The sequence below is a fragment of the Petaurus breviceps genome, unplaced genomic scaffold (assembly GCF_028583685.1).
Source record: "Petaurus breviceps papuanus isolate PSGF00001 unplaced genomic scaffold, PetGlider_PUasm1.0 523, whole genome shotgun sequence".
In the NCBI taxonomy this organism is placed as follows: Eukaryota; Metazoa; Chordata; class Mammalia; order Diprotodontia; family Petauridae; genus Petaurus; species Petaurus breviceps.
Window position 1 is genome coordinate 3,666,335 of NW_027186356.1, and position 24,891 is coordinate 3,691,225.

General features: G+C 40.3%; 1 protein-coding gene across 4 annotated transcripts in view; it reads left to right on the top strand.

Moving 5' to 3' along the window:
* The first annotated feature begins 2,080 nt into the window (after window positions 1–2,080).
* Window positions 2,081–24,891, top strand: part of EPS15L1 (epidermal growth factor receptor pathway substrate 15 like 1) — a 130,408-nt gene continuing 107,597 nt past the window's right edge. For 3 of the 4 annotated variants that reach the window (XM_069102115.1, XM_069102116.1, XM_069102118.1), the window contains exon 1: window positions 2,081–2,241. In XM_069102115.1, coding sequence (XP_068958216.1) covers window positions 2,209–2,241 — 33 coding nt within the window. In that variant the 5' untranslated portion in view covers window positions 2,081–2,208. The remainder of the gene's footprint in view (window positions 2,242–24,891) is intronic. The other variant, XM_069102119.1, reaches the window with a different exon arrangement.

Sequence of the window (24,891 nt, forward strand, 5' to 3'; positions counted from 1 at the left end):
CGAGTTTGAATACTGACTCAGTAAAGCAAGTCAAAAACTTTTAGTCTTGTTTTCATCGTCCATAAAATGGGGATAATAATAAAATTAGCTCCACAAATTACACAGTGTCCATTGGAAGTATGGGCATAATTTAAAGGTACCCAGAGTCGAGGCACATACCCAGGAATTATGGATCAAGCTGGGGTGCAGGGGGAAGGATAACTTAGCTCCAGAGGAGGAGTCATAGATGTAGGGTTGGAAGTCAGTCAATAAACAATTATTAAATACTTAGTACTCACTAGGAACTGTGCTAAGTAGTGGCAATACAAAAAGAGGCAAAAGACTGTCCCTGCTCTTAAGGATCTCAGTCTCTTGGGGGAGACAATTGAAAATAACTATATATAAACACAAGCTTTCACAGTCATTTTCATTCCTGTCCAACTCTTCACAGCCCCACTTGGAGTTTTCCTGGTAGAGATACTGCAGTGGTTTGTCATTTCCTTCTCCAGCTCATTTTATAAATGAGGAAATGGAGACCAACAGGGTTAAGTGACTTGCCCAAGGTCACACAGCTAGTATCTGAGACCGGATTTGAATTGAGTCTTCCGGGCTCTAGGCTTAGCACTCTATCCAAATGCACCACTAGCTGCCCTATAAAAAAACTGGATAAATTGGAAATAAACAACAAAGGAAAGGGAGAATCAGGAAAGGCTTTCTGTAGCAGGCGAGATTTTAGTTGAGCCTTAAAGGAGATCAGGAAAGCTAGGAGACAGGGATGAGGATGGAGAGCATCCCAGTCATGGCGGACAGTCAGTGAAAATGCCTGGAGTTAGGACATTGAGGGTCTTGTTGGAGGAACAGTCAATGTAACTGGACTGGAGAAAGGGAGGGTATAAGGTGTAAAACTGGGAAGGTGGTAGTGGTGGGAGGTTACATAGGGCTTTGGACCCCAAACACAGGATTTTATGTTTGGTCTGGAGGTGACAGCAAGCTGCTGGACTTTATTAAGTAGGGAGGTAACAGGGTCATACCCGGGCTTTAGGAAGATCACTTTGACAGCTGAGTGGAAGATGGTCTGAAGTGGGGAGAGACTCTGGACAGGGAGACCACAGAAGGCTAGTACAATCTTGAAGGTGTGAGGTGAGGAGGAAGGGGCCAGCATCGGGGTGGTTGGTGGCAGTATTAATCAAGGAGAAAAATAGATTGGCTTTTGGCAATAGATTGAATCTGGGGAGTGTTGAGAGGGAGGAATCTAAGTGAGTTTAGTCAATTACTGTAATACAGATTTTTTAAAGGCCAGAAGGTGCCAGGTAAATCAGTGTGCTAAGCCCTGGGGATACAAAAAAAAGGAAAAAACACAGGCTCTGCCCTCCAGGAGTTTACAATCCAACGAGGGAGACATGTAAATACGAAATACGTGCAAACAAGCAAATTCAAATTATATGCAAACCAATATATACAAAGCAAGCTATATACAGGATAACTAGCAGATGAGAGGGAAGGTTTTGGAATTAAGAAGGGTAATCAAGGAGTTTCTTCACCTAGTAGTTCCCGAATTAAAAAAAAAAATCTATTTTGATAGTTGTACTTCAATTTTACTGGTTTCCTCTCTAACCCTATAGATTTTATTGGATGCATTTAAAAGCCACATTCTGAGACGTGGTCCACAGGCTTTACCAGATTGTCAAAGAGGTTCAGGACACACAAAACGGGTAAGAGCCCCAGATCTGCTCCAAGCTTTCAACGTGCAGGTCCAGCGAGCGGCCCAAGGTCACAAGAGTAGAAGATGGGAAGTGACTTGCTCAGGTTCACATAGTTACAGCTGCTGAGCCCAGATCCGAGACCAATTTCTTCTGCTTTCCAGTCCACTGCAGCACTGATGCCAGTGAGCCTATTTTATTACTCTCTTAAGTGCTGTGCCACCGACTTCTTTTGGAGGGAGTGAGGATAGGGGCAGGGGGCGGGGTCAATGAATGGGAGGGGAAGTTGGGAGGCGGTGCGATCCTCTGGCTCTTTAAGGCCACGCCCCTTCGCCTCTCGCAGCGCAGCGTCTCTCTGCCGCGGCCGAGACCGACCCTCCACCGCCCCCCAGCCCCACCTGCGCTCTCGGGGCGGGGCCCTGGGCTGCGCTGCGTTGCGTAGCGTAACGCCGCGCGCGCACGGAGCCCCGGCTCCTGCTGGCCCCTCCTCTCCCCGCCGTAGGTCGGTCGGTGCCGGAGCGGGGCGAAGATGGCGGCTCCGCTCATTCCGCTCTCCCAGCAGGTAGGGGCCAGGGGGCGGCAGGGGAGACGGGGGCGGACCCCAGAGCGCGCAAGGCCCTCGCGGGGCTGGCCGAGGCGGCGGGCCCGGGCTCCGGCCTGGGCCGGGCAGGGCCGGGGCGGGGAGCGCGGAGCAGGCCGGGACCGCCTCAGGGGAGGCGCCGGGAGCGCGGGCCGCCTTGGCGGCCGTGACCCTGGCGGGGTCGGCTCCCCCCTCCTCGGAGGTGACAGACCCAGGGAGCGTGAGCCTGGGGAGTGGGGTGGCGGCCGAGCGCTTGGAGATCCCCTCCAGGCCCGACCAGCGTGACATGTCATCCTGGGCGCTGGAAGGAGTAGGAGGAGGAGGAGGAGGAGGAGGAGGAAGAGGAAGCAGGAGGAGGAGGAGAAGGAGGCTGCAGGCCCCCGGAGGAGGAATGTGGGCTGAGGACTCTGGGCTGAGAGGGAGGAGGGAGTGGTTGTGAGTAGGACACCCGAGAGTGAGAAAGACGGCGGGGGAGGGGAGGGGAGGGGAGCCATTCATTCTCCCGGGGGCTGTGGACCCCGATCCCCGCGCTCTTCGCGGCCCTGGCCCGAGCCCATTCTGATCACATCTCTGCCGTTCAAGTTTTCCATTGAACCTCGGGCTTTAGCAGCCGTAGGTCGGACTCTTGGCTGCAGTTTGAGCCCCTGCTGGAGCTGGCCCGGGTCCTGGTTTCGTGCCTCATTGTGACATGGAGGTGACTTGGAGGCAGCCCGAGCAGACTGGAAAAGCTTCAGGTCCGGCCTCTCAGGTCCGGGCTGGCGGGGGTTTCGGAGGCTCAGCACCAGCCTGGCCCCCCCCAGGGGTGAATTTGGGGGCCCGAAGAAACCCTCAGACTCTTGCTTAAGGTGTAGAGGGGTGGCTGTCTGCGTTGTTGGAAGGAGTTGAAGTTTGACATTGAAATACAGGATGAAGCTTTGTATCTAAGATGATTTTAAACAAGTGATATCCTGGTGTAAAATGACTTATTCGGATGGAATGTCTATTTTTACAAGATCCTTGACTTCATGTTGGTTGATTTGTTTTCGCCAGATTTTGAGGCATTTTAATAGATACAGAAGAGATAATGGAAGGAATAGTGGACTGAGAGGATACATGTGTTTTGCCAGTTCAGCCATTAAAGTTACTTAAGGCTTCCGTGTTCACACTTATTGGATTTAGAGATTGGAGTAAATGATCTTCAGAACCCCTTCCGTCTCTAACAATCAGTTATTTTTTAAGTGCTTTTATTACTTATGGTGTGGTAAGAGGCACAGTACAGAGAGAACCATCCCCTTTCACCGGAAGGTATAATCTCACATAGCATTGGTACATATATACAAGATCAGGAAGTAGATGACATTAAATTTAGACATAAATGAACAACAAGACATAGTACATGTAAGTGGTTAAAGTCCAAACTCTAGGTATGGTCAGCATGATTCTTAAGTTTTAGAGTAACAGACGCATTTGGAATATTTATCATTGAATTAGTGTCATTCAGTTCAATTCTAGGCATTATAACAGAGGGATATGAAAGTGACTAGGGAATGGTCCCTGCTTCCCTCAAAGGGTTACAATTTAGTAGAAAGGATAAGATAAGGCTAGAACTGTAACACAGAGTAGAGTGCTAGAACAGGTAAGTGCTAGAACAGGTCAGAGGAAGGAGAGAGATGAACTGTCACATGCTAAACTCGGTTTTAAGTGCTGTGCTTTAAAGTAGTGGGGAAAATGTCTTAATTTGCTTACTAATCAAAGCTTGATGATCCTTTCTGTTGGGGGGTGGGGCATGGGAGATTTAAGACTAGGTAGAAAATTTTGTTGAAGAAACATTGTCTCAAGTTTCAGCATTTGATCTTAATTTAACCCAATATATATTTGTCAGATTCTGGGAAGGTGGTCGGGGGTAAAGGCAAAACTGGTAAATACAAAATAACCGTAACTTGGAGTTCCATGCCCAAGACTCTGGCATCTGACAATTTTTCATCCATGATTTGCTTATTTTGGTCCATACGGTCAGTTTTTCTTTCTTATTTCTGTAGATATTGTGCTTATTATGATATGGGTTTGTGAGAGAGTTAAGACCAAACATGTAAAACAGAATAACAGTTGTTAGGAATCTGAAAAGTCACCTAGACCAACCCCCTGCCTGTTGCATTAATACCTTTTGTAATAACTCCAGCAAATGGTTATGAAGCATCTAACTAGTTTCAGGGATGGGGAAGTCATTACCTTGAAAGGCAGCATTTCCATTTTTATTCCACTCAAATTGTTAGGAAATTATTTTATATTGAAGGGAAATCTTCCTCAAGGAGCCCCCTGTGTCATTGGAAGGGTTAGGTATGCAGTTAAGTAATGATAACATGAATGAAAGCAAAAGTATTTAGTAAGTGTGTACTATGTGGCAAACACTGTTATGTGTTAAGGCACTATTCTGAGTATTAAAGTAAGACTTGACCTGAGCCTTGAAGGCTGGGTTAGTCTTTTGTAGGCTGAGGTTGGTATGGAGTAGGTACTAGTTAAGGCACAGATAGGAAAATATTGAATAAATCATTTTAAAGTGAGAGGTAGGGAAAATTGAGGTATGTAGGAAAGTTGTGAAGGAGATAGAGTTAACTTCATAGTATCTCCTTATTTCTTTTTCCTCCCTCAACTGCTCATTTACTCTTTTCCTCTTAGCATATAATCCCATGCTTTAGTTCTTGTCAAAGCCCCTTTCCATTGAATCTAGGATTTCTTTCTACCTACAACTCTCTCTTACCCTGAAAATAAATGTGGATCAATAAATCAGCAAGCTATTCAGTACATCCTCTGTGTCAGCCACTGGGGATGGTTACAGAGTAAATGATCAAGGAGACTTTAAGGTACCCTTTGGTATCCATGTCCAGGTAAAACTGATTTTGTTTTTGCCCATATTTCTTTTTGATAGTTAAATTTGACAACTCTTGTGTTTTATACACGTTTCTTTTTTTTTTTTTTTTAAGCAATTGGGGTTAAGCAACTTGCCCAAGGTCACACGGCTAGTTATTTTTTACATTTCTTGAATCTTAGTATTTTATTCTCAGTATTTCCATGCCACCTTTCCTTTCCCTAAAATAATTTCTAACTCTTATTTCTCCAAGGAATGCTTGTTGGAATGTAGCGTTGTCTTCTTGCTGGAGCACCGGCCTGGCCTGAGAGTAAAGATCTTTATCTTAGAATCAGATTTGCCTTTTCTTGATTTAAGACTTATCATTAAGACTTATCACTTAGTAACCATCCTTAACTCCTGTTTCACAGGATATGAAAGACTAGTGAATGTGGTATAACACTCTGAGATCTTTAGAAAAAAGATGTTCCTGTTATACATGCTTGATTGTAACATCAGCTCACACTTTTAAGAAAGATCAGAAAGGTGTGAACCTTAGGGATAATGGGAAAAGGAAAAAAAAGTAGATTAATTTCACTTCAACTGCTAAAAATTATTTGAATACTGAGATGAGAAACATTCTTAGATTTCTTGAAACCTGAGCCTCCTGACCATTTCTTATCTAAAATGATCCTATAATTATGTAGCTGACTTACTGATAAACATTGCCTTGGCGTTTGGTACATATAGCATCTTTTTTCTATTTCATCTAAGTTAAACTTTAAAATTGTTTTCTTGCATCTTGTCCTTAGTGTTAGTCAGATAAGGAAAGTGGAACTTCTGACTCTGGACTAGATGGTACTATTGATCTCAGTGTCAGTTTACAGATTAAGATGCCTCAAATTGTGTCACCTTGCTATTCTCACAGACAAGCATCTTCCTTTTTTGTCACTATGACTGTGAAAGCCATCCATTCCAGTTCATGTTGTCAGGATATCTGAACCTTGTAATGACCTAAGCAACTTGTAATGCTTTTGTCAATATGGGAAGCTCTATCAAGCTCTTTATTGGAATGAATTCCTTCAGTGTCATTTCTATTCTATGTTTAGATCCTAAATCAGTTGTATTGAGTTACTCTTTGAGTATGTACAGTATAGTGATTGATGCTTTATAGAACAGTGACAATACTTAACCATTAAAGACCTTAAAATCTAATGGGCTAGATAGCATATGGTCATTTTTAATGGTACTGGTTTTAAAATATCTATTAAACTTACTTATTCTTATTGCATCATAAAGAAAGGGAGAATTAGAAAATCAGTCACTGATTGTGGGATTGCTATATTACCTTCAAGGAGCTTATTACCTTCACTTAATTAAAAAATAAACATTTATTAAGTGCCTACTATGAATGTTTAGGGACCCAGGGACAAAAGCAAAAGGGTCCCTATTCTCAAAAGTTTACATTCTAATAAGGTACATGTACACACTGAAGCTTCTTGGAGGACTAGGAAAGACTTCCGGAAGAAAGCTGCAGAAGCCAATGATTCCAAGAGGCAGAGGAGAGATGGGAGGAGCACATTTCTGACACGGAGGACTGCTTGTGCAGCTTGGGGATGGGGCACATGTGTAGCATAGCTTGAGCGGGGAGAAGCGGTCAAATGTGAAGAGCTTTAAATGATCCTAGAGGTAATAGGGAACCACTGGAGTTTAGTGAAGTGGTGGTGGAGGACTTGTGCTTTAGGAAGGTCACTGGCAGCTGGTGGAATATAGGTTGGAGTGAGGAGATATTAGACTAGGCTGGGAGACTAAGAAGAAGACTTCTGTAATAATAGTTCACTCAAAGGTGAGAAGAGTCTGTATGAAAGGAATGTGTGAGAGTACAAAAGCCTTCTAAATTTAGAAAGAAATATAATGCTAAGGGGATAGGCAAGGGGGGGAGGATAAGGGAGGGGTCTCTTTAGAGGGGAAGGCAAGGGAATAGGTTAAAGGGGGGTATAGAAGGGTGTTTAGATTTATGGGAATGGGAGGATATGGGAGGGATCATTGGAGTGGGGGTAGGTTAAGTAATAGGGCAACGTAGCAGATAGAAGTAAAGTAGAGGAGTCAGGAGGAATAGGAAAAGAGATACCCACAAACATGAAATAAAGATTAGGCATAGAATCTGTTAGGGAAAGTATGTTTATATAAGTATGTATGTATATGTGTATATATGTATATATATATGTATGCATGTAATATATCCACACTTAATTGTAGCCTGGAAAGGGGAGAGGAAGAAGGGGGGAAAAAGTAAAAAGTGTACAGCAGAGATCAAAGGAAAGCCTACAAGGAAGGAAAGAAAAGATGAACAGCTCTCAACACAACACATAGTATTTATTATATAGGCTTTCTTGAAATGGAAATTTATTGCTGTATATTTTGAATCCTCTCTTATGTTCTGCTGTGCACATGACATGTTTTTTTCTTTTCTTATTTTATGTTTAAGTTTTAATATTTAAGTTTATAATATGTTTCATTTTCTATTATGTATTAAAGTTTTAGTATTTCTGTCTAAAATTTTTTTTTACATTTTTTTGAATGCAAGGCAGTTGGGGTTAAGTGACTTGCCCAAGGTCACACAGCTAATCCGGTATATCAAGTGTCTGAAGCTGGATTAGAACTCAGGCCCTCCCAATTCCAGGATAAGTGCTCTATTCACTGCTCCACCAGCTGCCTCCTAAGTCTAAAATAAAAAAAAAGATAAAACAATAAAAAAAATGAGTGCATTGAAAAAGAAGAAAGTGATGTGCGAGTGGAGAGAATGGTATTTATATGAGAGATCTGGGTGTGAGTATAAAATGAAGGAAGAATATGGTTTAAAAATGTGATTGTGAGGCAGTTGCTAGTCTTTATCATGAAATAAAAACACCGGCTTGAGAGGATTTTTGCTAAGAAATGGGGTGGTGTAGTGGAAAAAGCATTGTAGTTGTCAGGAAACCTGGCATTGTTTCCTGGCTCTATAGCACTTAGTGGTTGTGTGACCCTGAGCACATCATCTGACCACGCCAGACTTCAGTTTCCTTGGCTTTAGAATGGGGATCACACCTATTCTGTCTACTGAAAATGAATCATTCCTTTGGAGAGGGAGGAGAAGAAATGAAGCTAGTCCAGTGGCCTTCATATGCATAGCTAGGAGGATAGAAGTGGACAAGTTAAAAGATTTTTTTTGCACTGTTTGCGATAGCCTTATTTATTTTTTTTTTAAGCAATCAGGGTTAAGTAACTTGCTCAAGGTTACACGGCCAGTTATTATTTCTGGGTGTGGTGTGAGTATCTGAGCCCAGATTTGATCCAGGTCATCCTGACACTGGAGCTGGTGCTCTTACTCGCTGAGCCACCTGGCCGCCCCTAAGCAATTGGGGTTAAGTAACTTGCTCAAGGTTACACAGCCAGGTGTTTCTGGGTGGGGTGCTAAATGTCTGAGCCCAGGATTCGATCTCCAGGTCTTCTCAACACTGGAGCCGGTGCTCTTACTCGCTGTGCTACCTGGCCACCCCTGTGATAGCCTTCTGATTGAGCTCCTTGTCTCCAGTTTCTTCACTCTCTAAACCATCCTCTAACAGCTGCCAGAATTATATTCTTGAATTATAGGCCTGATCATGACACTCTTATCAAGAAGTTTTACTGTCTCCCCACTGCCTGTAGGATAAAAGATGAACCCTCTGTTTGGCATATAAAGCCCTTTACAATCTGGCTACAACCTGTCTTTCCAGACTGGTCACACATTGCTCCCCCTCACACACTCCAAGCGCTAGCCAGACTAACCTCCTTGATGCTCCCTATACATGGCATTCCATCTCCTGGCTCTGTGCTTTTGCCAAGCACTGTCCCCAAAACCTGGAATACTCTCTTCCTCTCCCCTCTGCCTTTTAAAGCCCCCATGTCCCTTCAAGGCTTAACTTTAATATTATCTTTTATTTCAAGAAGCCTTTCCTGATCACCCAAATTGTTAGCTCCTCTCCAACTGCAAATTGCTGTGCATTTATTTTTCTCTTTATCTGTGTACACAAACTGCTTCTTCTCTCTGTTCCTCCCCCCCTTTTTACAGTTTAAGGTCCATAACAAGCAAAATACTTTTGTATTTGTATTTTTAACACCTAACAATGTGTCTGTCAGAGAGTAGGCACTTAAATACCTGCTGATTGATTGTTACAGAAACTGATCTTTCTCTTTTTGTTAGGGGCCACTAGAGGGCAGGTAGAAGGCTCTGTGACTGAGGAAAGATTCACAGGATCTTTAAATAAATGCTTGTTGATTTTAATTTAAATAGAAAGGACCAGTTTGGCAGTGGATTGGATATGGGAAGTGAGTGTAAGTAAAGGAGGTGAGCATGACACTGAAGTTGTTAGCCTGAATGACTGGGAGTCTCCTAGTACTCTGCATAGTAATAGAGTGATTTAGAAGCAGGGAGTGGTTTTTTGGGGAAGATAATGAGTTTTGTTTTGTATATGTTGAGTTTGGGATGCTTATAGGACAGCTAGCATGAGGTGACCAAAAGATAGATGTGGGACTGAAACTCTGGAAAGAATCATGTGCCTAGAGCAGATAAGATCACTGTGAGGTAGGATAGGGCGTCCCAAAAGTCTTAGTGCAGATTATAATCTACCTTCAGAGGTGTATCAACAATGCAGTATTCACAATGCCTACAGTAACTATAAATATGCTGAGATGGTTATTAATCACAAAATGTAACAGGCTCTCTACATGGAAGATATAGCTAGACTATTTATTCAAATACCAGAAAACTGAGTCCCAAAACCAGAAAGTCAAAGCCGTCACAGTAGTTATGAAGTTGGCACATGTAGTTAATGTAGTAAACACCCACATTTTCAAGCCTTCAAAACAAAACAGGCTACCGCAGGCAACGATCCTCCTCTTTTCACTTACGGCAAGGCAACTGCTCAGCGTCCATGCAGCTTGCTCCCAGCCTCCCAGCAACTATGGCCCCCTGCAGTTCCCCTCCTGGCAGTCCTCAGCAGGAGTCCTTAGCAGAAATTCTGGCTGGCTCAAAAAAAAAAAAAAAAGGAGTTCAGTGCTGCAGCCTGCTTCCAGTCACGAATTGAAGCTAGCTTGGCTCTGGCTTCCTCTTGCTCCACTCCTTCCTCTTACATCAGTAATTCAAGGGGCATGGAAGATCTTCAAATCTCATAACCATTACAAGAGGTACTAATACTACATAGTTATAAAAAATATCTTTGGAAAGGTTATTCAACATTTTAAAATAGTGATGTTATTAAAATTCAACATAACCACTGTCTTGTGTAATATATCACTTGTTCCAGTCGATTATTTTCAGACTTTGTAAAAACTTTCTTCAGCTGCTACTCAGTGACTGAAAGGATAGCACTTGTAATCCTGCCTTCTGATTATTCAAAGCATAAGGTTTTGATGCAAAATAACAGTTTTGACATGACCACAAGAAAATGTCTAATGGAGACAGATCAGGTGATCAAGGTGGCCAACTAAGAGCACCTCCTCTGCTGATCCAGTCTGAGAAAATGTCCTCTAGAAAAACTGTTAAAAAGTCAGTGCATGACAAGGTACCCTGTCTTGTTAAAATTAAAAATTTATTGTTTAGAGTATAAGATAAACTTATTTAAATTTCCATTTTTTTGGGTAAGTTTATAGCATTTATAATTCTGAAGTTAAAGCTTAAAACTACACTAAGGCTTTTGGGATACTCCATATAAATAGAAAAGAGAAAATGAGGGCCTACCCTGGGCAGAGTCTTGGGGGATACACATGAATAGTGGGCATGACCTGGATAAATAACCAGCAAAGGAGATGGAGGAGTAGTCAGACAGGTAGAAGGGGAATGAAGAGAGAGCAGTATCACAAAACCTTAGAGAAAAGACAGTATTCAGGAGGAAGAAGGTGATTAACTATGTCAAATGCTGCAGAGAAGTCAAGAAGAATGAGGCTTGAAAAAATACCTTTGGATTTGCTGACTATATCATCATGGATAACTTTGGAGAGGTTCCTTTGAATGGTGAGGTCAGAAGCTGGACATTAGAGCATGGCTTCTTAAAACCTTTTTCCACTTAGTTAACCTTTGTGCCTAAGAAATTTTTATATGACCCCGGATATATAGGTTTATAAAATAGGTATACAAATCAAACATTTACTGACAATAAATTATAAAGAAATGTATTTTAAAACAATTCTTTGGTATACATATGATTTTACCATTTATTAAAGATGAAAGCAAATTTGCATCCTAATGAGATTGATGTGCTTGTTTGTTTTTATATAAAGAATTAAGTCTAGGTGGAATATTTGATACTACAGGATGTAGAGCACCTTCAGAATTTTTCAGAGTTGATTGATATTTTGATTTTGTAATCGTCAATGCTGAGAATGCCACTTTGTATAAATACATAGTAAAAAAATGGCAGAAGTGTGTTTAGGGCCATTTCAGAAATGACTATAAATTCTGTGGTAATCCCAAGCCAAAATTCATTTAGTGATTTTGTATGTACGGTAAACATTGCAATTCACAACATACAATAGTCTTGAATTTGACTTAACGTGTTTTTGTTGGTGTCCTGTGATGTGCACCTAGTGTGTTCAAAACCAAGGCTGCAGTGAAGTTGCACTTTGCAGCCTGGACAAGCCAGAAACACCTCAGATTCGTTAGACGTTTGATTTTGAATTAATTTTTGGTATTTTCACATTTATAAACCTTTTGCTGTTGCCAAATTTTTCCGAGATCCCCCAATCAGTTACTTGATCCCATATGGTTGTAACCCACAACTACTTTAGAAAATTAAGAAGAGAGGCAGAGAAGTAGGGAACATATCAGCTATAGATTACTTTCTCAAGGAAAGGAAAGGAGAAGTATAGGATAATAACTCACCCAGATGGTACATTAGACATCTGTGATTTCAGTAGTTTGATGACATGTCCTTTACCTTATAGATCATCACTTTTGCCGGGCATTTTGTTCCATGAGAATTCATGTCCATGTTTGACCATAAATTCTCCATAGAGGACATTCATAATGCTGGAGCACTGCCTTGTTTTCTTTTTTCCTTTGAGGTTAAAAAAGTAATGCACATAATATATTAAAACCTAAATATGTCTAAAATTTTATGTTGACGTGTGTTTCCTGGTAACTTCTATATAAACTAGGCCACTGAAATAATGAATCAGTCTATCAATTAATCTTTTTGGAACAATTGCTCTATATTCAGTGCCTTACCAGGTGCTGTTGAGAACATTAAAAAAAAGCATAAAATACAGATCCTGATCTTTCCCAATTTCTCTTTATTTCTGATGTCTCCTTTCTGTTAATTATTTCCTATTTATCCTCTATATAGATTGTTTTTACATATATGTTTGCTTGCTGTCCTTCTCATTATATTGTCAGCTCCTGCAGGTCAAGGACTGTCTGACTCCTTTTTGTATCACCAATTCATAGTATAGACAGTGCTTGGCATATGGTCAGGTACTTAATAAATGCTTATTGACTGCCCTTAAGAGTTTATAATCTTGATGAGGAAAAATGATTAGTACACATGAATTAGAGGGGGAAATAAGATAGGATAAGTAACAACGAAATTATGTGGTGAAGACAAGTGCTATATAAGTTCAGAGGAGAGAGCAATCAGTATGAATTGATATAGTTCCAAAGGCTTCAATAGAGGAGGTTGGGATTTAAGTGTTTTTTTTTTTTGGCCTTTCTATGTATCTCTAGCATTTATCATATAGTAAGTTCAGCTAAGTGGTACAGAGGATAGAGCCTAGACCTGGAGTCAAGAAAGTTTGAGTTCAAATCCCTATCAGACATTTACTAGTTATGTGACCCTGGGCAAGTCACTTCACCTTGGTCTGTTTCAGTTTCCTCATCTTTAAAATGGGGATAATAATAGCATCTATCTCCCAGGGTTGATGTGAGAATCAAATGATTTTATGTGTCTGACACGTAATAAGTGCTACATAATGGTAACGTTAAAAAAATTATTATTACAGAAGGATGTAATAAATGTTTGCTTGTTTGTATGACTATACTTTGAAAGAGAGAGATTATGGATTAGACTTGAACAAACAGAGGAAATAAAAGTGAGGAGGGGGTGATAGGTGTTACCAGGGCTCCAATGACCAGAGTTCCTGAGTGGGCAGTCTGGAATGAATTCATAGGACCCAAGTAATCTTTTAAGTCAGGATTGTAAAAGTTTATTGTTATGCTATACAGTGGGCAGGAGGTCTTAGGGAACCTGAAACCTTAAAAAAGTCATAGCTATAGTTTATAAAGAATTACAGTAGTAAATCAGATGCCAATTATGCTAACTGGGTGAGTAAGGGTGGGATCAGGGAGGAGTTAAGGAGTGGTCAGTGCTTAAAGGAACATACACTTTCAATATCTACTGTGAAGGCGTATTGCCCATAATTCACTGGGAAATAGCCCAAGGGGCGGGGCTACCTGGAGGTGTGGTTTTAGGCTTGAAACATCACTAAGTCAGCTAGCGGTCAGGGCTGACTGAGAAGTGCCTAGTCTGCCACCCATTAGTGTCATGTTTGACAAGATGGATGTTGGGAACCAAGGCTAACGGGGATTCAGTATGTGTATAATTGGCTGAGGAGTTAACTTACAGATAGTGCATTAAAGGATTCATAGGTGCAGCTGGCCATTATGCTAAGGGGAGATAAACAGTTCATGAATTGTTGCTAGGCAGAGTGCTGGCAGGGAGAAGGGGCAGAGTTAATGCTCTGAGGCTGGGAGGGGGATGTGATTTTACAAACTGGTTTTACAAATTGATTTTACAGACTGATGTTACAAACATAGACACCCCAAGCACCCCATCAAAAGAACATATTCCAAGTGTCAAAGAATAAGAATGGTCGGGTATTATTGGACAGTGAGTGGATTTTAACAAATAGTGGTAAATAAAGTTGAGTAGTTGGTTAGGTAGGGTGGGTTCAGGTTATAGGAGAACCTTGAAAGGCCTTGGAATTTGAAATTTATTGAGTAAGTGAATATTAAAGAATTGTAAATTCTTGAGCAAGGAAATGACATCAGAAGCATCTGGTAGTGTTGTTAGTGGCTTGAATTAAGGTATTTAGGAATAAAAATGAAATTAAAAGGATGAATTTAAGAGGCATTTCAAAGAAAAACCTGATGATCCTTGTATAGTGGAAAGAAGAATAATGGGTCACAGTTGCTGAACGTTTTACGCACTTTCTCCTTTGATCATCACGCCTACTCTGTGAATTGGTACTAAAAATATTGTTACAACTAATTTTACAGATGAGAAGACTGAGGTCCACACAAGACCTCACAGTGGTCTACTCTGTGTCAGGCATATGTTGAGAGGAGTAGCAGAGCCACATTCAGGTCTGGGGCTTTATCGACTGCTCCACATTGCCCCAAGTTGGGTATTTCTGGCTGGAAGAGCATCACAAACAAAGGCATGGTGGGAGGAGCTGTGTGTGGTGTGTGTAGGCTAGGGTCATTGAGGAGGTCAGCCCCAGATGAGGGCAGAGTTTTTGTGTTAGGCTGCAGTGAGAATAAGATGCTGAGCATTTTGAGTGGAAGATCACATAGTTCAACCCCTTCCTCTACATAGGAGGAAACTGACCAACAGAGGTAAAGTGACTTGACCAGAGTCAGACAGAGAGTTAAATTTCAGAGCCAGGATTTAAATCAAGATGGAATATCAAAAGTCAGGGTACTTTCCACTATAAACATGAGAGTAGAGGTAGTGGGGCTAAATAATGAATATTTTTACCATTTGATAGAAGACTCTAATTTGTACAGCACAACAGAACCTCAACTCTTTTTAAAAAATTATATTTATTTTAACATTCTTTTTTTTTCCTTTTGGAGGGCAGTTGGGGTTAAGTAACTTGCCCAAGGTTACAGGGCTAGTTTTTTTTGTGTGGGTGTTAAGTATCTGAGGCTGGTCCTCCTGACTCCCAGGGCCTGTGCTTTACTCACTGCACCACCTAGCCTCCGCTTTAACATTCATTTTTAAATTTTTTGAGTTCCCAATTCTCTTTCTCCTTCTGCTCCTCTGCCCACTGAGAAGGCAAGGAATATGATATAAATTATATATGTGAAGTCATATAAAACATATTTCCATATTAGACATGTTGTAGGAGAAAAAGGCAAGAAAAATAAGTGAAAAAAGTATGCTTCAGTCTGTACTCTGAGTTAATCAGTTCTCTCTCTGGATATAAATAGCATTTTTCTTATTGAGTTCTTTGGAATTGTCTTGGATCATTGTATTAATTAGAGTACTATAACTAAGTCTTTCACAGTTGTGTGTTGTTGCAGTATTGCTGTTCCTGTGTACATGGTTCTGGTTCTAGTCACTTCACTTTTCATCAGTTTATATAAGTCTTCCCAGGTTTTTCTGAAAGCATCCCCCTCATAATTTCTTATAGCACAGTAGTATTTCATCACAGTCATATACCACAGTTCATCCATTTCCCAATTGATTGGCATTCTCTCAATTTCCAATTCTTTGCTATCACAAAAAATGCTGCTATAAATATTTTTGTACATGTTGGTCATTTTCTCTTTGGGATACAGACTTAGTAGTGGTGTTCCTAAGTCCAAGGATATGCACAATTTTATAGCCCTTTGGGCATAGTTCTGAACTCAGCACCTCAAATTTTGAGAGATTATTAGAGGATTCAGTCAGTGGTAAAAGCCAAGTTGTTCAAATACTACTAAAATAATAAAATGAGATGAGGTTGGCCCCCAGAGCTTTTCTTTCTCATCATTTTTCTGTTTGCCTCATCTCTTCTGCCCCGCTTCTGAGGAGACATTGGGCTAAATTGGAGAGGCTGGACTGGGGAGTCTGGGATGAATTGGAAAACTCTGAAGTAAGGATAGTAACAGTATCTATGGAAAAACAGGAGCAGTGAGAGAGACCTTTTAATATGATTTTTTGTAATTATATATATTTTAAATGCCAGAAAATTCTGTTCATGTCCTATAGATATTTATTTTTAGATAAGCAAAGTCCTTAAGTCTCTAGTGGATTTGGTTACACATAGGGAATGCTATTGGAGCTTTCCAGTGATGGGAATACTAGTGTTCATTATGGAAGGCCTATTCAAGCTAAATAGGAAATTGTTTGGTATGCGTGGACTTGTTATGGACAAGTGGGTTGTAGAATGAGGATTTTTATCTTCATCATTTGGCACTGTCAGGCTATTGTAGGTGCTTAATAAATACTTGTAGAATGTAAAGGCTCTGATACAGCCTTGGGGATTGTCATTGTTTTTCCTCCAGAGCACAAATTGGGGGGGGGGTGTTGCAGAGTAATAGCTAATACAACTTTTCACAGAGCAGATTAGTTGCTGTTAGAGCTCAGAGACACTTTAGAAGGTATCTAATCCAAACTCTATCCCTCCATCCCCTCTTACAGATAGGAAACTGAGACCCAAAGAGAAATACTTGCCCAAGATCACATAGTGGCAAGCTGGATTCAAATCCAGGTCTTTTGGCACCAGGTCCATTCACTTTCCCCTGCACTGCCTCTCAGGAGACTGATACCCACCAATTAGTTTTCTTCATTGATCTACACTAGAGGAACAGTGACATTCTTACTCCTTGGCTCAGTTTTTATTACAGAACTTTTTACTCCTATAACTTATTACAATTAATTAGATCCTTCCTTATTACTTATATTTTCTCTCTTTTGGGAAACCTCCTGGTCTTACAGAATCAGAATTTTAGAAACCAAAGGAACCTCAGTGGCCTCTAGTTCTATCCAGAATTGAATGAAACATCAACACCCCCCCTTTTAAAAAAATAATAATAAATATATTTTTTAAACATTTGATTTTACAACTTTTTAGCACTTATTTTTTAAATTAAATTTTGTTTATTTTTAGTTTACATCATTCATTTCCATGAGATTTTGAGTTACAAATTTTCTGCCCCTCTCTCCCCCACCCACCACCCCAAAACAGCTATTCTAATGTATATCCCCTCCCCCAATCTGCTCTCTCCTAGATCCTCCCCCATCCCCCCTCCAACTTTCCAGTAGGGCAAGACGGATCTCTATGCCCCAGTGCCTGTGTATCTTATTTCCCAGTTGCAGGTAAAAAAAATTATATATCTATATCTAGATATATATTTTTTTAATATTTGATTTTAAAACTTTGAATTCCAGATTCTTTCCCTTCCTCCCTCGTCACCCACCCTTACTGGGAAGATAAGCAATTCAATATAGGTTGTACATGTATGCAAAAACACTATGCAAAACATTTCCATAGTGGATATATTGTGAAAGACTATTTCCTTCCATCCTATTCCTCCACCTCCCGCCTCACTTGTTCTATTCTCTACTTTGACCCTGTCCCTTTTCAAAAGTGTGTGCTTCCAACTTCCCTCCCCCACAACGTGCTCTCCCCTCCATCATCCCCCCTCTCATCCCCCTCCCCCTTACTCTCCTGTAGGGTAAGATACCCTATTTAGTGTGTATGTCATTCCCTCCTTAGGCCAAATTCATGAGAGTAAGGTTGACCCATTCCCTTTTGCCTTCCTGTTCTTCCCTTCCATTGTAACAGTTTTCCCTTGCCTCTTCTATATGAGATAATTTGCCCCATTCTGTCTGTCCCCATCTCTTCTCATTATATTCGTCTCTCACTTCTTAGTTTCACCTTTTAATTGTCATCCCTTCCTGTTCAGTTTGTCCTTTGCCCTCTGTCTATGTATACCTGTATACATATATACACACTCACATATGTATTCATATGCCCATGTACTCTCCTATATAGATATATATGTATGTATACATATATATGTATATATACATTTACATATATCTATATATACACATTTATATTCCCTTCAACTGTTTTCATACTGAGAAAAGTTTCATGAGTTACAATAATTGTTTTTCCATGTAGGCATGTAAATAGTTCAGTTTTGGTAAGTTCCTTATGATTTCTTTTCCCTGTTTACCTTCTCATGCTTCTCTTGCTTCTTGTATCTGTATGTCACATTTTCTATTCAACTCTGGTTTTTTTCATCAAGAATGCTTGAAAGTCCTCTATTCCATTGAATTACCATATTTTCCCCTGAAACATGATACTCATCTTTGCTGGGTAGGTGATTCTTGGTTTTAATCCCATCTTCTTTGACCTCCAGAATATCATATTCCAAGCCCTTTGATCCCTCAGTGTAAAAGTTGCCAGATCCTGTGTTATCCTGATTGTGTTTCCACAATATTAAAATTGTTTCTTTCTGACAGTTTGTAATATTTTCTCCTTGATCTAGGAACTCTGGAACCTGGGTATAATAATCCTAGGAGTTTTCTTTTTGGTATCTTTCAAGAGGTGATTGGTGAATTCTTTCGAGCTCTATTTTGCTTTCTGGTTCTAAAACATCAGGACAATTTTCCTTGAGAATTTCTTGAAGGATGATTTCTAGGTTCTTTTTTTTATCATGGCTTTCAGGTAGCCCAGTAATTTTTAAATTATCTCTCCTGGATCTATTTTCCAGTTCAGTGGTTTTTCCAATGAGATATTTCACATTGCCTTCTATTTTATCATTTGTTTGGATCTGTTTAATAGTGTCTTGATTTCTCATAAAGTCATTAGCTTCCATTTGCTCCAGTCTAATTCTGAAGGAATGATTCTCTTCAGTGAGCTTTTGAGATTATTTTTCCATCTGGCAAATTCGGCTTTTTAAGGCATTCTTCTCCTCATTGGCTTTTTGGGCCTTTTTTGCCATTTGAGCTAATCGATTTTTTAAGGTGTTATTTTTGTCAGTCAGGTTGTTGACTCTCTTTTCATAATTTTCTTGCATCATTCTTACTTCTCTTCCCAGTTTTTCCTCTACTTCTCTTACTTGATTTTCAAAATCCTTCTTGAGCTCCTCTATGGCCTGTAATCAGTTCGTATTTTTCTTGGAAGCTTTTCGTACAGAAGTTCTGACTTTGTTGTCTTCCTCCTGTTTCATGTTTTGATCCTTTTTGTCCCCCAAGAAAGGAATCTAAAGTTGGATTGCTGTGCTTGCTTTGTTTCCTTTGTTTGCTCATGTAGCCACTCAATTACTTGACTTTTGAGCTGTTTGCCACAGTAGAACTCTGCTTCCAGAGGGGAGAGCTTTGTCCCAAATCACTGGGGTTTTTGCAGCTGCTGGAGCTATTGGGAGGGTGCTGTCTGTGCAGCCTCACAACTCTTTCTCACTGGTCACACATCTCAGGACCACTACCCAAGACCACAAACCAGATCGAAGCAGGTTAAAGCAAGAGCAATTACCTGCAGGCCAGGAGCTCTGAAGTAGTCATGGGGCAGCTGCACGGCCATCACACCTCCTCCATTTCTAGCTCCGGGGGCAGGGGCCAGACCCATTCCTCCATCCGCCCAGTTCCAACAGAGTTCTACAATGACCCCTCACTTTTTCTTTGGCATTTGTGAGTTGATAATTCTGGAAATTGCCACTGCTGCTAGTGATCCACTCTCCCGCAGTCTGTTGCAGCTGCTGGTCAGGGCCACCCTGGGGCTAAAACCATGGGCTCACATGGGACTGGGCTCAGTTCCCAGTGCACTACAATGGACCCTTCCTGTCTGCCTGCCAGGCTGCCTTCAGTGGGAGATTTGTTTCTCTCTGTCACTTTGTGGGTTCTATAGCTCTAAAATTTATTTAGAGTCATATTTTATAGGTATTTGAGGTGGTTATTGGGAGGAGTTCACAGAGTTTCCCTGCTTCTACACGGCCATCTTGGCTCTGCCCCCCCGAAACATCACTCTTAACCTTACTCACTAAGTGGTCACTGGATAACTCACTGCCCTCTAAGAGGAAGCCTATTTCACTTTTGGAGAGTTCTGATTGTTAAGATGTTCTCTGTAGCAATTTTAAATTTGTGTTTTTGGAACTATCTTTTGCTCATTGTCTTATTAAGTAACAATATAAAAATTATCTCTTTGTTTAGGGTCTGTAGATGATGATTTATTCTTAATGAACATAAAATGGATTATTATTAATTTCTTTTGCTCACATGGCCTCAGATTCTTCATGTGTACATTAATGAAGTCTATAGACCCCTAATCCACTGTCTTTATGGGTTGTTTTTTTTTGACTCGTGTAATTTCATCTGTATAGGAAACTACTATATGAGTAGTAGTGAGAAAATTCTTTTTCTAATTAATTAAAAATCTCCCTTCTTTCCCTCCCCTTACTGACAGTTTGGAACAAGAGAAAAACAAAACTCTTGTTATAAATGTGTAGTCAAGTGGAACAAATTTTTTGCATTTTCCACATCCAAAATGTGTCATATTATATATAAATATACATATGTGTGTGTATGTATGTGTATGTGTGTGACATATATGGAGTAGCTGGGTGGCGCAGTGGATAAGAGTGCTAGGTCTGAAATCAGGAAGACCTGAGTTCAAATGCAGCCTCAGATACTTACGAATTGTGTGACTCTGGGCAAATCACTTCATTCTGTTTACCTCATTTTCCTCATCTGTTAAATGAGCTGGAGAAGGAAGTGGTAAACTGTTCTAGTATCTTTCCAGAAAAACTTCAAGTGGGGTCATGAAGAGTCATAAGTGAACAACTGTACAACAACAAATAACATTTATCATACGTACTTCTTGTCTCTTTGTGCATTTAAGTCTTTGACCTCTGTCAGGAGGTAGGCAGCATATTTCATAGGTAGTTCTCTGGAATTTTGGTTGGTCATTGTGCTAATCAGAATTCCTATGTCTTTCAGAGTTTTCTTTTCCAATGTTGTTTCATTATATAAATTGTTCACTTGGGATCAATTCACACGGGTCCTCCTAGGTTTCTCTGAAACCATTCTCTTGATCATTTCTTATAGAGTGATAATATTCTATCACATTTATATACCATAAATTTTTCAACCATTGTCCAGTTGGTAGGTTCCCCATCAAATTCCCATTCTTTGGCACCTCAGAAAAGAGCTAGAAATATTTCTGTACATCCTTAGAGTTTGTTTTGCTTAGGATTCATCCCTCCCTCTATTTCCCCCTCCTTCCCTTGTCCTCCTATTACTCTATTGAGTGAATGTAGCTTTATATCCAACTGTGTGTTTATTCTTCCCTCCTTCCTTTAGGATCCAAATACAGAATCCTCTGTTTGGCATTCAAAGCCCTTCATAGCCTAGCCCACACCTATGTTTTCAGCCTTCTTACCTTTTACCACCCCTCGCCCTCCCCAAACCCATCAACGTTGGTACTCTTCAGGATAGTGATTCTGGTCTCCTTGTTCCTCAAACAAGACATTCCATCTCTGGGCTTTGAGCATTGTCTCTAGTTGTTCCTCTTGCCAGAATCTCCTTTCTCCCTCCAGGCTTCCCTGGCTTCCTTAAAGTCCCAGATAACATCTCACCTTTCACTAGAATCCTTTCCCAACACCTCTTAATCCTGGTTCCTTCTCTTTGTAAATTGTTTCCTATTTATCCTGTGTGTAGCTTGGTTTGCATATAGTTGTTTGCTTGCTTGCTGTCTCTACTGCTAAATCGTGAGTTTCTTGAAGGCAGGAACTGTCTTTTGCCTTTCTATGTATCCTAGGGCTTAGCACAGTGCTTGGCATGTAATGGGCATTTAATAAATACTTATTTGACTCATTTTGACCATTTTAAATGAGAGTGAAGTTCAGGTGGCAGCTGCTTCCCCCCTTCTTGTTTGTAGAGACTTATACTAATCCTAAACCAGGTTATGTGAAATCATTTCCCAATCTTGCTCCTCCCCACCCTATTCTCTTCCTCTTTATTCTTTGTTTAAGATCATCAATACATAACAGAACCACTCTCAGGCCTTCAGTCTGTTAGTGAGCCCTGATGGTTAGAGGGTCAGAGGGAAACTCACTTTCCCTCAGAAAATATTTTTTCCTTACATAATTTTATTTTCATTATTCTTTAATTGACAAACACCAATTTACATGAACATATTTATGCAAATAAGAACAAGAAAAGGATTTCTTATGAAACTAAATCTGTTATTACAAACAACTTGCTTTAAACAACAATAGCAACAAAAACCAGCCATATAATGTATTCAGCATAGTAATTTTAAAGTTGTTTTGCTTCTCTCTGCCTCCCTCCAGAAAGTCTTCCTTCAGTGCAAATATGCAGTTGTACAACAAGTTATAAGCTTAGAGAATAGCTTGGGGTTCTGAGAATTTGTGTGACTGACTCAGGGTTGCACAAAGAGTATGTGTCAGAGGGTGGTCTTGAACCCCAGGTGTTTATTCCAAGGTCTTTTTTCACATTGCCTCTAACTGGCTACATTATCGGTCCTATTTTCAGATGATGGTTGTTCCTTTGCTCAGTCACAGCTTTGGCTAGTTATTGACAGAACCAGGACAAGAACCTACCTTGATACTGTGGAAAGAACCCCAGGCTTTGGATGAGAAGATTGGCATTAGGATCTTGGCGCTCCACTCTCCATTTAGCTATTTATTTCTCTTAGCACCACTTTATCCTACTTCATGCTTCACAGGAGAGAGCCCAGTGCTTGGAATCAAAGGATATTGGTTCGAATCCCAGTTCTCTGTGACCCTGAGCAAGTCCCTTTTCCTCTCTGGGACTCAGCTCCTCATCCATAAATTGAGGGGTTTAAACTAGATGGTCCTTCCAGTTTCTTTCTTTCCCTATCGAATCCTAGGGTTAACTCCAAGTTGATTGCTTCCCCCCCCCCCCAAACCAACCATACTGTGTACTTTTCCTCCTGTTTTTGTTCTTCAGTTAATCTGTTAAATACACAAACAGACTTGGTTGTGTATCATTAAATTGATAGCTATAGAAATTAGTGTTTTTGTTGATTTGAGTCCGACAGCTTGAGGTATTCTTTAAGTTTAGTCAGACCATTATGATTTCTAATCAACAAAAATTTTAATTTTGTTTTCAATTAAAAATCAGGCATTAACTTTTAATATTGACTTTTATAATTCTCTGTGTTAGAAATATAAGATGGTCTTTTAAATCCATCAACAAGCTTCAAGCCCTTGTGTGTTGAACACTTTGATGGCAAGGCCCTGAGAGGAGATTGAGTTTGTTCCCCTAAAACTTGCAGTCTAATAGATGATGGACCCTAAAGAAATACACTGCCTTGATACTTGTCTATTTACATTCAAGGACGTTTCATTTGGTACCTTGGTGTGTTTTTTTTCCCTTGGATAAGGCCCAGAACTTTTCTTTCATGGACCAAAACCAGATTTCTCTTTTTATAAAACTTTGCCCCAGGGGGAGGTTGTGACATTGGGAAAGATAAGCTTGAAATAGTTGAAATAGTGATGTTGACACAATGTCCTGATGTCTAAGAGAAAGCTCCCCAGCCTGTTTGGGGGTTCCCCTATGACAGTGTATGATAGTAGCTCACTATTGATTTTTCTTAGATAAAAAAGGATAGGCAGTTAGTTCTTAGGGTTGTGCAGAGGATCCAGTCATTGTGAGAAGTATACTTTCCTTTCAGGCTTATTAGATTTTATTGTCATTTTAGGTTATATAAAAATCATAATAATTAAGAAATTCATGATAATTCAGAAAAATTCAGTATAACTATTATCCACAAAAGAAATTCCAAATGGATGAAGGGAACATATTGTCTAGAGGATCCTGTGCAGTTGGATGGATGGTCAGCAGAATCCCAGTGTGGGTATCCTGAACAAGCACTAACAATAGACAGTATTGGGGCCAGCCCAGCATTAAACAGGAAGAGGAAGCTGGGTTGCACTGCCTTTAGGAAGTCACCAAGTTCTTTTAGTGACTCCAGGCTTTCTCTGAAACAAAGAACGCTATTTTTAATACAATAGTCTTCTAGTGATTTATGGCTGTGCTCCATATTGAAGTTGAATATCCCTGAAAGAGCAGAGGAGAGGTACCCGACCAGGTTGCAGCATATTACAAAGAAGGAATTAGGTTGAAGTGGTGAAAGGCCTAAAAATCCACAGCTGTGCACTAGAATGTAATTGGGAAACTTGAACAAAATAGATTACATGACATAGATAATGTTAATTTGTGCTTTTCTAAGTTACTGTGCAGGCTGCAGGGATCTTTTTCTATTTGAGTTTGACACCACTGGTGGAAAGTATATCATCAGAGAAACCCATGAGTTGGTTATGTAATAACAGGATAAGTTATGGACAGCCTTGGTGTTCACACAGTGTCCTGAGATCTAAGAGAAGGTGCATGTTTGGGGTCCCCCCCATGACAGATTCCTGGGAGGACATAGACAAGAATTGCACAGGATGAGAAGGTATGGATGAGTTGCAGGCTTCCTCATTGAATAGTGACCCATGTTAATGATATCAGTGAACAAGCTTAAATACTTCCTGTGTACCAGGCACTATGCTAATAAACACTAGGGGTACAAAGAAACTCTGGAAAAGCAATCTGCTCTCAAGCATTCGTAGTCTAATGGAGGAGACAACATGCAAACTCCTATGTACAGATAAGTTATAAACAGAATAAATTGGGGATAATCTCTGTAGGAAGGCAATAAGATTAAAGAAAACTAGGAAAGGCTTCTTGTAGAAGGCTGCACTTTAGGTCAGTCTTGATGGAAGGCAGGGAATCCAGGTGTTTTCAGATGCAGAGAAAGTGCTACCAACTCTGAGCTTGCCTCTACCCTCCCCAGTCCTTAAAGTGGAGTTTAATGTTTGTTGTGGAGCCACCTTGTGGCTGAATTATAAAGAACATGGCAGAAAGAGTAAGCAATTTTTCTGTGGTTTGAGGAATAGATGAAATCTCATTATTACAAAGTTTAGAATTAGGATCTTACTGTTTCTTTTGTGATGATGTCTATAATGTCACCCTGGGCAAGTCACTTAATCT